The 12,628-nt window shown below is 40.1% G+C and overlaps 1 protein-coding gene across 18 annotated transcripts in view; it reads right to left on the reverse strand.

Moving 5' to 3' along the window:
* Nucleotides 1-12,628, reverse strand: part of APBB2 (amyloid beta precursor protein binding family B member 2) — a 452,510-nt gene that overhangs the window by 119,368 nt on the left and 320,514 nt on the right. For 14 of the 18 annotated variants that reach the window (XM_077136712.1, XM_077136711.1, XM_077136710.1 and 11 more), the window contains 3 exons: nucleotides 11,475-11,537; nucleotides 10,992-11,077; nucleotides 10,833-10,893 (listed from right to left, as the gene is read on the reverse strand). In XM_077136712.1, the coding sequence (XP_076992827.1) occupies nucleotides 10,833-10,893; nucleotides 10,992-11,077; nucleotides 11,475-11,537 (210 nt within the window). The remainder of the gene's footprint in view (nucleotides 1-10,832; nucleotides 10,894-10,991; nucleotides 11,078-11,474; nucleotides 11,538-12,628) is intronic. The other 4 variants (XM_077136716.1, XM_077136715.1, XM_077136714.1 and 1 more) reach the window with 1 other exon arrangement.

Below are 12,628 nucleotides of genomic sequence, written 5' to 3' on the forward strand. Positions count from 1 at the left end.
GAATAAGGCCTGATATCTGTTGGCTCTTTTCCAGGTAGCCTTGAAACCCTGGCTTCAGGACCCCCAGGTCTTGACCACATGGCGGTTCCTGAAGGACCCAACCCTGCCGGGTGAATACACTCCTGCTCTTCTGCCTGAGGCTGCTCTGGTCTGTAATCAACAGTGGCCCAGAACTCCTTGCCAGAACCCTGCTGGGCCATGTCCGTGCACCTGCTGCTGGCACTCTCAGCCTGCTTATCTCTCCCATGGCTGCTGCCCATCACCTCACCTGGGCATTTCTTCAGGGGAAGAGGGAAGTCTACCTTTCCTGTATAGACTTTGCGGGCATCTCACCACCATAGGGCACAGTTGCCAACAGTTGGATAATAACGCATCTCATTTCAACAGTGTCCTTCACATCTCAAGGAATTCACACATGGCTGCCAATTCCCTGACTACTCATTCAGGCAAGTGTAGCCACCGGAAGTTAATAAGGAAAAAGAAAAGAAACTGTGGTTCTGACAGGAACACAACATTACGCTTGGTTGTGCTGGCAAATTAAGGGAAGAAACACAATAGCTATCCCGCTGGGCTACAGGCAAAGTGAGCATTCGAGGCCAATGGCTACATGTACCAGAGGCAATGAGTGTCAACACCGCTTAATGGAAAACTACCCTGGACGCGGAGTCAGTAAACTTGGCTCCCAGTCCTGTTCCTCCATGACCAGCTATGTTCTCCTGGGCAGATCCCCTGCCTCTCTTTGCTCTTTCCACTTCTGCTAAGGCTTGAATGTGACGATCTTTAATTTCCCTTTGTGAATGCTAAACTAAAAGCCATGCATGGAAGGTCGAATCTCATTCTGCCGGGTCTTGGTATGTTAATTGTTGGCTCTGTGCCTTAGTTTCCTGATTGAGCTGCTCTTCACTGAGGCCATTTCCTTTGAATGACTGAAATATGAGAATGGCATCTGTGGGAGATCATAACCCAAGAATGGCCACCATAAAGCCTCCCATCCACATGCTCTCCTGCAGTATGACCTTGCCATTCTCTCATCAAAAGGTGGAGTTTATTTCTCCACCCTTGAATCTGGTCTTTGATTGCCTTGGCCAATAGAATATGGCAGAAGTGATGTGATGCCATTTCCAGACACAACCGCTGTCTCAGTTGGCATCTTGCCTTTTGGAAGCAGCCACAATGCAAAGATGTTGGAACACCCAGAATCACCACTGCGAGTGGCCCTGGAGGATGAGAGAGGGAGGGGGAAGGGGACGCAAAGTGAGAGGGATGGACCTCGTCTTAATAGATGTTTCTAAAAGCACTCCCTGAAATGAACACAAGTTTCATATAAAATCATTTTTAAAGCTTCTTCATTTGTATTAATTTAAAGGAATGGGGGGTTGCGCAGGTCACTAAATCTTGTTGCAATGTAAGCCATCAACTGGCTTAGGCATCACCTTCTTCTGAAAACATGTGAGCCACCCCTTACACTCAGGCAGGGGAGACGTGCCTGGCACAGCCCCCATGCAGTCCACTATAGCTCCCCACTCAGCAGACTCAGAGCCCTGAACTTGCCTGTTTGTTGTCTGCTCCTTGAAGGCAGGGGCCATACTGTGTTCTTTGTAGCAGTAGTAACAATGGCTAATGCATAGAGTGCTTATTGGGGCTGTTCCAAGTATTTGACGTGGATCTGATGTATACAATATACCAACTCGATGTTTACATCGGCCACATGAGGTAGGTACCATTTCATCCTCACTCTACAAGATGGAAACTGAGACACTGAGAGGCCAAGAAATTTGCCCAAGTTCACCCAGTAAGAGTCCAGCTCTAAACCTAGAGAGTCTGGCTCCAGAGGCTATGCTCTTAACCAAACATCACATAGCCTCATCTTTAGCATCAAACATTCAATAAATGTTTTTAACTCAAAGAATGAATCAGCAACACAAATAAAATCTGATTTTCTCTCAAAGATCGAGATTTCTTAAAGAAAAAAACCTGTACCACATGAAAAAAAATCAGTTATAAGAACTACACGCAGACATAAAATTCCCTATAAAGGCTAAGTAATGATAATGAATTTGCTTCACAGACCACAAAATAATTCTGAATGATCAAAGATATTCCCTACCTCTTCCTGTTTATCCATTAGTGCTAATCAGTCAGTAGCCTCTAATATAATTACTTCATGAATATCTATCCTATTACGAGCCAAGGAAAACAAAGAAACAAAGCTCACAGTTGAATACTGGTACCTCAGGTTCTTTCACCATTCATTTCAAAAAATTCCTCTATTAAGTCTACTAACTGATTTGTATAATCTCCTTCTCCTTGCTCGCCATCTGGAGCAAGTCATAAAACAGTAAGGAGACAAGCAAAGATTTCACAAAATCCAGTGCCTGGACAAAAATTCCTAAGCAGCCGAGAGCTGGCTGTAAACTGCTGTCACAGAACAGGAAGGCACTATGTAGACAGATTACGTTGACTTCCCGTGGAAGACACACAGAAACGATGCCTTCTTTAGCAGGTTTGTAGAGCAGCAGTAGCAGCACCACCTGAGAGCCTTTAAGGACTGCAGCACCTTGGCCCCGCCCCAGAACAAATGAATAATAAATCTGAAAAACAATGCAAAGGATTGGACCGCAAGAGTGAGGATGTCAAAGGGAGGGGGTGGGGGAGTCTGTCCTTAAGCAACGATTTTTCAATTTCCTCACCCACTCTTACCTTCAACATCTCTGCCACCTCAACCCAAAATACCGGGGATGGGGTACAGGCAAAACTATCCTAAGACGTAGGGGATCTATTTCTTTTTTTAAATATACTTTTATTTTTAAAGAGGAATTAGTGCCTCTTCAGAATTTCCATTTTGGGTCTAAAAACATAAACTGCTTTGAAACACTGACATTATTTTGTTTACTATGATGTTCTCTTTTTAATTCAGATTTATCATACTAATTAGAAAGCTGCTAACATCCTTGTTTCAATTCACTCTCTTGTTTCAATTCCGTAAGAGAATTGGGATTATTAAAACATAAGGAGGGATAACTTGTTGCAAACATTTTTATAACTGAGTTAAAAACAGTATAAAATACATGTAACACATTTTAAAATTTTCCACATGAAACTATTGCACTTCCTTCATAGCTCAGGTTCAATTATCTTATCTTTCTTGCACAAAAACATTTCTCATTCTGTTTACTAACATTCAATGATTTGAGCCCTCATATACAGTTACCACAAAGTTGTTTTCTTTTTAATTTGGGAAGGCATATTTCTGCAATATATTTTGAGTAATCCCCAAAGAATGTTTCTGTGACCACTCTTCATTTTTTTTCAAGTCCATATCTGATTGTTGATAATTAGATCTTTTTTTAATAAAAAAGATTAGAACTAAAACAGAGTTTCTATTTTGTCAGAAGGAAAATGCTTGGCAGGTAGCAAAATCTGAAAAATGCAGGTAGCAATCCTTTCATCAAGGTTAACCTTTTACTTTTGGCATCTAATCAATGCGGTGTACATGTCAGCACTAGACTTGATACGATGTTGCTGGACAGAAGCTTGAAGATTAGATTTTCTCATATGTTCATAAACTACTCAAACTTTAAATGTACAAAAAAGGCAAAATGGCATCTCTACATCCTACTGCAAAAAGCAAAAAATATATAAAGTCAATTCCAGAATCTGGGCTTTGGATCTCTGTGAAGTGATATTGGGCCTAGTATTTCTTGGGCTTTGGAGTCAAATGCATCTGAGTTTGAGCCCCAGTTCCACCAGTTACTAGCTGTGCGATGAAATAAATTATTTAACCTGCTCAAAGCATTTGGTTTTCCTATCTTTAGTATGAGGGAAATAACTATGATGCCTTCTGCAGGGTTCTGGGAAAACTGCCTGGAAGTGGCCAGTGCAGCGCAGAGCACCTGTGGAGTGTGTTCAGGAAAGGGGTGCCAGCTCCCTGCCCCCAGCTCTGGTTCAAAGTACCCTTTCTTTCTTTTTCCAGACTTGAAAATAGATCAGATGGAATTATTTCATCTCCAGATGCTGGAGTTCAGGGCTATTACATTTCAATTTGGAATCTTAACATTTCTCAGAACCTGAAGTGATCTCAGGGACGACGATGCTTTCATTTACAGATATGGAAGCTGAAACCCAGAGAATCAAATGCTTGTGACAAAATAATCATCCTTACCTAGTTCTTTTACTACGTATTCTAAAGAATAGTGTTTTAAAAACAGTTTTTAAAAGACCTGTGCACAAACATCCTGAAGTGATTTGTTATACACTGAGGGTAAGCCAGCAGGGTAGAATAGATAGAGGCTCAATGGCCCCCCCCCCCACACCCGCTTTGAATGCCATCATAGCCACTAAACTAAATTATGTGACTGTGGGAAAGTTACTTATTCTAATTTTCTGACACTCACTTTTTAAAATCTGTACTAGAGGCCCATTAGATCATCTTTCTTTAAAAAAAATAAACTTTTTACTTTGGAATAATTTCAAGCTTACAGGACAGTTGCAAAAACAAACCAAAACAAACCTCACACAGAGAACTATAATATATCGCCCCCTAGATACACAGATCCCTTGATTTTTAATATTTTCCCACTTCTGCCCTTCCCTTCCCCTTTCCCTTCTCTTTCCTTATCTGTCTATTTTCTAAACATTTCAGTGTAGTTTGTGACAATGTAGTCATCATATTCCTTGATATACTTAATAATTCCATGGACATTTCATAATAACAAGGATATTCACTTAAGTAATCACATTAAGTACAATTATCAAGTTCAAGAAATTCAACATTAATGTAAAGCTTACAGTCTATATTCTGATCTTTTCCATATGTTCAATAAGATCCTTTTGGGCATTTTCTCTTGCAACATAAGATCCAGTCCAGGATCATGATTAGTATTTAGTTGTACTTGTCTCTTTAGTCTCTCTCTCCTTCTCTTTTCAATTGTGGAAGCTTACATACAACATGAACTTTCCTACCATTAGATCACTTTTCATGTATATAAGCAGTTCTGTGATTCCAAGTAAAATGTAGCTTTTGTAAATTTCTTTAAAGATGTAATTTTTAATACTGTCCATAAGGTGGCAGATCATGTCCTTTAGAGGAATCTGGGCAGTTACACAAAGGAACTGGTATATAATTTCAAAACATTAAGGTTTGTTCAATTTGACTGTTAACTTATTCTTATTGTAATGTTGGTCATTTTCATCCAGTCTTTGGCCATCAGTGTGCCAAGTGCTATGGGAAAAAGAAAGTTTTACAGATACTAACGTAGTATGAGAATGGGAAATAGATTGTAAAATAAAAGGAATTTAGAAGTGAAAGCTACCTGATCTCCCAAATATGGCCAGGACTTGTCTCCTTAACACACGAAGCAAGAGAGACAATTCTCTACAAAAGGTAGACAGGTTTGAACATATAAAAATTAAAAAAATATTTTCCACATGGAAAAGTGACACAAAATAGCAAAGAGAAAAATAAATAACCAAGGAAGAATATTTCAGTTTACAATAATGCAAAGAATTTCAAATTTTTAAATGCATAAGCGTAGTAGTATCTTGAATTAGAATCTGGAAAATGAATAGGAAATTAGAAGAAACATGGGTAAAATCTGTATAAAGTCAGTATTTTAGTTAATAATTTATAACCTCAGTACCAAGGTTAATTTCTTGGTTTTTCACAAATACACGATGGTTATATAACATGTTAACATTGCAGGAAGCTGGGTAAAGAGTACATGGGAATTCTCCAAAATATCTTTGCAACTGCAAGATTATTACACAATAAAATTATATTTAAAAACAGTGAAATAAGAGCAAAAGCTCAGTCAAGAACTGAAAGAAACAGAAGAATTTCATAAGCAATGTCCTGTATTAATGACAATTTAAGAAGGGAGAATTTTAAAACTAGGAGGTAGCTGCTCTCATGCAATAAACCAAGAAGAATAAATTAAGATGGCAAAGCCTGGGGTAAACAGGGATGTAGACAAAGAGGTGTACTACTGGTGAAATTATATGCTACTGTAGCCTTTCTGAAAAGCAATTTTGCAGTAAGTGACAAAAGTCATAAAATTGATAGCCTTTGACCTGATAAAACCACATTTAGGAACATACACCAAAGCAATAATTATAAAAAAAAAAAAAAAAAAAAAGGCACAGATCTGTATGAAATCTGCAGTCCTATAAACTGTTCCTATGGCCATCAGTGCCCAGGCAGATTATGGTGCTCTTAATTAAATGGAATATTGCAATGATATTATGAATGATGAATATGAGAATTGTGGAAAGGAGTACATGAAGCAATAGTTTTTAAAATAAAGAGCTCACTAAGTACAATGAAGTATCCTTGATTGGATCCCCAAAGAGAAAAAGGACATTAGTGGAAAAAGTGGAGAATTTCAAATAAAGTCTGTAATTTAGTTAATAGTGTGGGTCAATGTTAATTTTTTAGTTTTGATAATTATACTATGACTATGAAAATGTAAATATTAGGAGAGGCTGGGTGGAGGGTGTATGGGAACACAGTTTTTACAATTCTTTTGTAAATCTATGATTATTTCCAAATAAATAGCTAAAGAGCCCAGAATTATACATAGGCATATACATATTGCTATCAACTATATGAAAGATGCACTGTATAAAAGATACTGTAAACTTGAAAAACACAGGGTATAAAAATATTTTGTTCTTTAGGGGGACAGTCTGTATATGTGGTTATTTTATGCTGCTATTGTTGCTTAGAGATTTCAGTGAATAACTGATTTTCACGATGCCCAGATTCAGAGTGACTGGAGAGGATTTGGAAGTGTCCACATCCTGATATTCTAACAATGATTTTTATTCTCTCAGCACATAAGTTGTTTGTAGGGAGTAAGGAAGACATTTTCTATAATAACCTTTTTAGTAATCATTCCTCAGGAAATCTGGAACATGAAATTAATTTGGTTTTCTTTTTTAAAGAAAACATTTTCTGCTTATTTTGAGGGCACTCAGATCATGAGTCCTTAGCAGAATGAAAGAGCGTGAACAGTTATCTAAAGTGAGTTACTCAGAACATCTGGAAAATGTAGGTCTTTCCCTGTTAGGTGCTGGCTCTGGGCCCCGGGCAGCATTGAACAGGCGAGGAGTGACTATGAGGGTGAACAGGAGAGGAGGAGGTTCAGGGAGAGTGCCTCTCCTCTTGGCTGCCTAGAGGGGCTTCATTTAAAGTCAGTTCTAGACTCACTGTCTTCTTAAAAATGTGTAATGTATCATTTCATTCAGGGCTGTTGGATGCTAAAATATGTTGTCACTCTGAAAGAACATTTTGCCCTTGTCTGCACGGCTCCCTTTGACCTACTTTCTTTAAGAGGTGAGGTGGCCATGCAACCAGAGGAGAAGCACAGCGAGTCTCCTTAATTTCCTCAAAGGGAAGTCAACCTGCCATCTAGATGGTAGATCATAAACAAATGGATGTGCCAATCACCAGAAATGGAGATTCCTTCAGCTCACCCCAAGCTTCCTCCCATTTCAGGCCCAATTTTTATCACAAAACTAGTTGAAAATGTACTAATGAGTTACAATCTGAAAAAAACTATAGTCCCTCCAATCCTCTTCTTGAGTTCGGAGTTTATCCTCGCTTTAAGTCAGACCAGAAAGCTGGCAGCCTGGACCACACTCTCAGAATCCTCTACCAATCTGCTTCTGAAGAGCTTTGCTTGAGTATTCCCCCCTGTGCTTCTAATAAGCAATGCTATAAATATCAAATTCAGTTTACATATATATACCTATACATATACATAAAGTGTCCACGTGAAAAAATACGTATTTGGAAGATTGAGGCCACTGACCACAACAATTGGAGGTGGCCCCTCAATGTACCTCCAAGTGAGAATTTTCTTTTGGAGACAGTCTAGTAAGACTTGGAGCCAAACAACCCGAGTTCAAATCCTGTCTCTAGCACTTCCTAGTTTAACTTTTTATGCCTTGGTTTTGGCACCTGCAATCCGGAGATAACAAGATTTAGCCCACAGGATACTTGTGAGGATGAAGGTCAATATAAATTAAGCCATTAGAACAGTGTCTAGCAAAAAGTTTCACCCAACAAATATTAATAACTATATTTTAGAATGAAGCACCGGAAAAAAACTTTACATTGCCTGAGAAACTAGAATGGTTTTGCCTCATGGACACTGTGATTCATATAAAGCCGTATTTTGCAACATTTCCCCCCTCCCAACATGCTTGTAGTTTTCAACACACTCTCCCTAGCCTGGCTTTCTCCAGCAGGTCTGACTTTCAGATTCTAGGATAAGGGAGGATCGTTGGGAACGTGTACTTTGCAAAAGTCCATTCAGTATTCTGATTCACCCTTGTAGGGATTTGTGCCATCCACCCTGAAAATCCTTAGTGTAAATAATAATCAGGAGGTACAAAGACATTTGCAGATTGAGATCAGTAACTGTGTAGAATTCTGTGACCTGAAAAGCCAGAGTTTTTCTACTCCTTACTTTGATCTTTCTTTACTCGGTGGCATAGCTCAAACAGATGCATTGATTATTTCCTTGTATTTTCAGCTCTCTTTTTAAAAAGCAGTCTGTTCTCTTTTCAGTCATTTTATGGAACTAAGTGTGACATAAATAAATACACAATATATGGGCTTTTGTTTAAAATGCAGAACAATGTCAGTTATGACAAAGCTGAGCCTCAGTAATGTGAACTAATTCATAAAAGGTGCTGAAACAGAGAGACCGGTGATGGCAGGTGGTGGATACAGAATTTCGTAAGTAATACAAGTGGGAGAAAAAGAAAAGAGAGAGAAAGCCTGACCCACTGACTTGGGTCATATTTCAACTACTATTCCTATTAGTGTTCCCAATTCTATCTCCATTCCAGGCATCACCCTCCCTGCCCACTCTTGTCAATTTCATGCCATGGTCCTGAGTGGTGGAGACAAATACTGCTGCTGCTCACGCCTCCTCCTCCAGCCTTCGCGGACAGCCCTTGTAAAACACCTGGTAGCAAAACAAATTATTCACAACCCGCCTTCCTGTTTACCACATCCATTCCCAGCCAGAAAATTTATCCTTAAAGGCCCAGTATGTTTAGCAGCAGCCCAAGTTGAAAGCAGCTGCCATCCTTATCAGTCCATGCTTAGAATTAAGCTGAGCATATTAAAAACAGCAGAGATTTCACTGGGAGCTCCATGATTATTATAAAACCAAATGGTAATATGACAGTCACTGGCAAAGGAGTCTAGCTTTTGAGACTGCATGCTGTTCCCCACTTAACCACTACTACAGGCACCTATTTGCTGTTTTTTCGTAGAAACAATCTGGGATTTCAGGGGGGAAAAAAAGTGGATCTGATTTCCTCCCTCTCTAGGACATAGCTGGCAAAGAGGGAAAGAGGCCAAGCCAAGGCAGAACTAAAGGCACTCCATGGTAGTTGGTACCCAGGACCAGCTACATAATTTACACGGCTCAGGTCAAAATAGAAATGCAGGGCACTGTCTTCAGAAAGTAGGGGAAAAATTGTTGTCAAAGTTACTAGACCATGAAGTTCTTCTATCTTCTGCAGTCTCTTTCTAGACCTGCCATGGTCTTTTAAAATTGCTACTTAATGTCTTGTGCTGGTGGGCAAAAGGGATACTTACAGAATGGATACAGACTCTCACAGGTACCCAGGGTCCGGTCTAGGACTTGGTGAATGTGTGCAGACCATTGGTTTCAAGGTTTCCCCCTTGCCTCCTACCAGATGGACACACTATGCCCTGGCCATAGGTGGGGAAACCATGCCAGGAATCTCTCCTCCCATAGACCCAGAGCAAATGGGTGACTCTTGAGCGTACTGAAACCTCAATACACCAGGACATACTAGGTACCTGCCTTGGGAGTAGGCAAGAGGCTTGGTGCTCCTGAATTGCCTGTTGCACACATTGTGGTACTGTTAGCCTAGGCTGGGATGCCCATTACCATGCCCTGTCCGAAGACACCATGGGGCATATGTGCCAGGGCCCAACCCTCTCCAAGCCCACACCCAGGAGGCAGAGGGCAGCAGAAGTTGCTGGACAGGGGCAGAGATTAGGAGGCTTGGCAGGGCCTGAGGTGCCAGAAGGCAGGGAAGCAGTTAAGAACTTGTCCCAGGGAAGTGGGGTGGTGGCAGGACTATGTGTGAGCCAAGGGACCAAACCCATGGTGCATGCTACATTATCCATCTGCCTTTCACTCACAAGACACGAATTCAAAGATAAGATTATTAAGAATTTCAAGACAAATTTCAAGATAGTGACTGCAAAGAATTAACCCCCCAGCCTGGAGGCCCTGTCCAATTGCATTGGCTGCAACTGGAACCTGGTTCTGTTGGTACCCCAACGGAAGTCCAGAAGCAAAATGAAAATAGTTTTGCTTTCACTTTCATAACACATAACTATACAACCCATGTTTATGATAGGGATGGCAAAGAAGTTTCATCTGGCATAAGTGTGAAGATGCTCTAAAGGAGGTAGGCGTGAAGGATAGAATACCTGCCTATTCTACTGCCCCTCTGGTTGCTCTGCCAGGCAGAACCAGGTCTACCTTCACAGGCTTCTGAGAACCACCCACTTGAACAATATTTTTAACTTTCTTAGACTGTGACTGTGCAAAAAGCCAATGTAGTGAGATACAGACAGAGTCTTAATGGTTGTAGAAATCCTCCCAAACATAACTTGATCTATGGTTTTCCTTAAAGTGTGGGGGAGATTTGGAAATAGAGAAGATTAAGGGATGATGCACTATTAAGTGGCTCTGGACTGATGGACTGTTAACACAAGGTGATTACTTTTGATGCAAGACTATAACCTCACTGCCGAAAACAAGTGTCTTACAGACCTTGGCTTCTGGGTCGCTATTGATGCTACAAGAATCATCATCATCAGCTTGTGGGGCATTTCTGTAAAAAAAAAAAAACAGAAAATTCAACTTAGAATTGTAGTACAAACTCTAGCTCCACAAAACCATGCATTACAACAGATCCTTCCAAAGCCCTACCTGAGTTTCAAAGATGCATAGCGTAGTGTTGCGCCTTCAAACTCTTTTAAACTGGGGTCCGGGTTAACTGTGGCTGCATGCAAATCCTAAAGGAAAATGGATCCCTGTTAATGTAGAATGGGGGGAGGGCTCCATTACATTCCCTTAAATATCAAAGGGGAGAAAAGTCCTCCCAGCAAGAGGCAGAGAGTATACATGAGCGCAGGTAGAAAAAGGCATGCAAGGGTTGTTAGATGTTGACTTGTTGCAAGCGCCTAGTTCTTATAGCACAACAGGGACCCTGAGGCAATCAGCCTGAAGTCATACACAATGGGAGACATTAGAAAAAATGCATTGTGTATATGAGCTGGACATCCTAAGCAAGAAACCCAATCACTCCATTGCTGTAGAATGCATGATATTTACAAAAAAGAAAAATATACAGCCACAGCCATGCAAATAGGAAAAAATATTAAATGATCTAAAATCTGACAATATACTTGCCTTCCAAATGTCACTATTAATCTTTCCCCCATTGAGAACAGCAAAATCACTCCACGGTTGTTTCTAGACATATAATTATTCACATAGGGAAGAGCACATTGATTAAAAAAAAGAAAGAAAGGAACAGAAAGGGAAACAAAACAAAACAAAACAAAACACAAGACACTTTTGTTAGCATCAGTATTCACAGGGGAGTTAGGGAACGAATTAACTCTAACAATAACTCATTAGCTCATTCTAATCCAAATCTATGTTGTCATTTGAAAAGAGATGTTGCTCTCATAATTTACCAAAACAAATGACCGAACAAGGAAGAGCCATCACGTATTAGAAACAGTGAAATTATTTTCTAAATGTGGTCTTAAAAACAAATAAAATGGTTCCCAGTATTGAATGCTTACCATACCTAATTCTGTATTAATAGGCCCCACCCTCATCCCTGATTTTTTCCCCCCTATTAACTAAAAAGAATTGTTTCCTAGAGTTGGTGGTAGAATTAGGTATGACACTTATCAATGTGCTGGTTTGGAATCTTGGAATGCCTATTCCTAAAGGCATAAACGCCGAGGTAAGATTATTTTCAGACTGTGATAGGCTCAGGTGTCAACTTGGTGAGGTGGTGGTGATGATGCCTAGTTGTTCTGTTGCTGTGGACTTAAATCGTCAGCACGTGGATTTCATCTATGGCTGATTACATCTGTGGTCAGCTAAGGGGAGTGTCTTCAGCAACGAGTGATGTTTTAATCTAATCAGATAGAGGCTTAAAAGGAGTAGTCAGAAGAGAGAATCTCTCCACTTCAGTAGCCTCTCCTGTGGAACTCATTGAAGACCCGCATCAGAGTTGCCGGCTTGTGGCCTGCCCTGCAGAGTTTGGACTCGTGCACCCCCACAGTTTCATGAGACACTTTTAAAGAGTCTCATATTCACAGATTTCTCCTGTTGGTTCTGTATCCCTGGAGAACCCTAACTACTACTACTACACACATACACACAAACACATATTATATATATTAAAAAAAGGAAAATGGAAGGAAAAGAGGATTAGTAAGGAGCAGAGACTACCATCCACATCTTGCTGAAATTGAACCTAACCAAAAATAGCTCTAAACAACCTAATGTAAATTCCTCTAATTCACAAAAGCTCTACTCCCTTG

This window comes from Tamandua tetradactyla, chromosome 19, assembly GCF_023851605.1.
Source record: "Tamandua tetradactyla isolate mTamTet1 chromosome 19, mTamTet1.pri, whole genome shotgun sequence".
Lineage (NCBI taxonomy): Eukaryota > Metazoa > Chordata > Mammalia > Pilosa > Myrmecophagidae > Tamandua > Tamandua tetradactyla.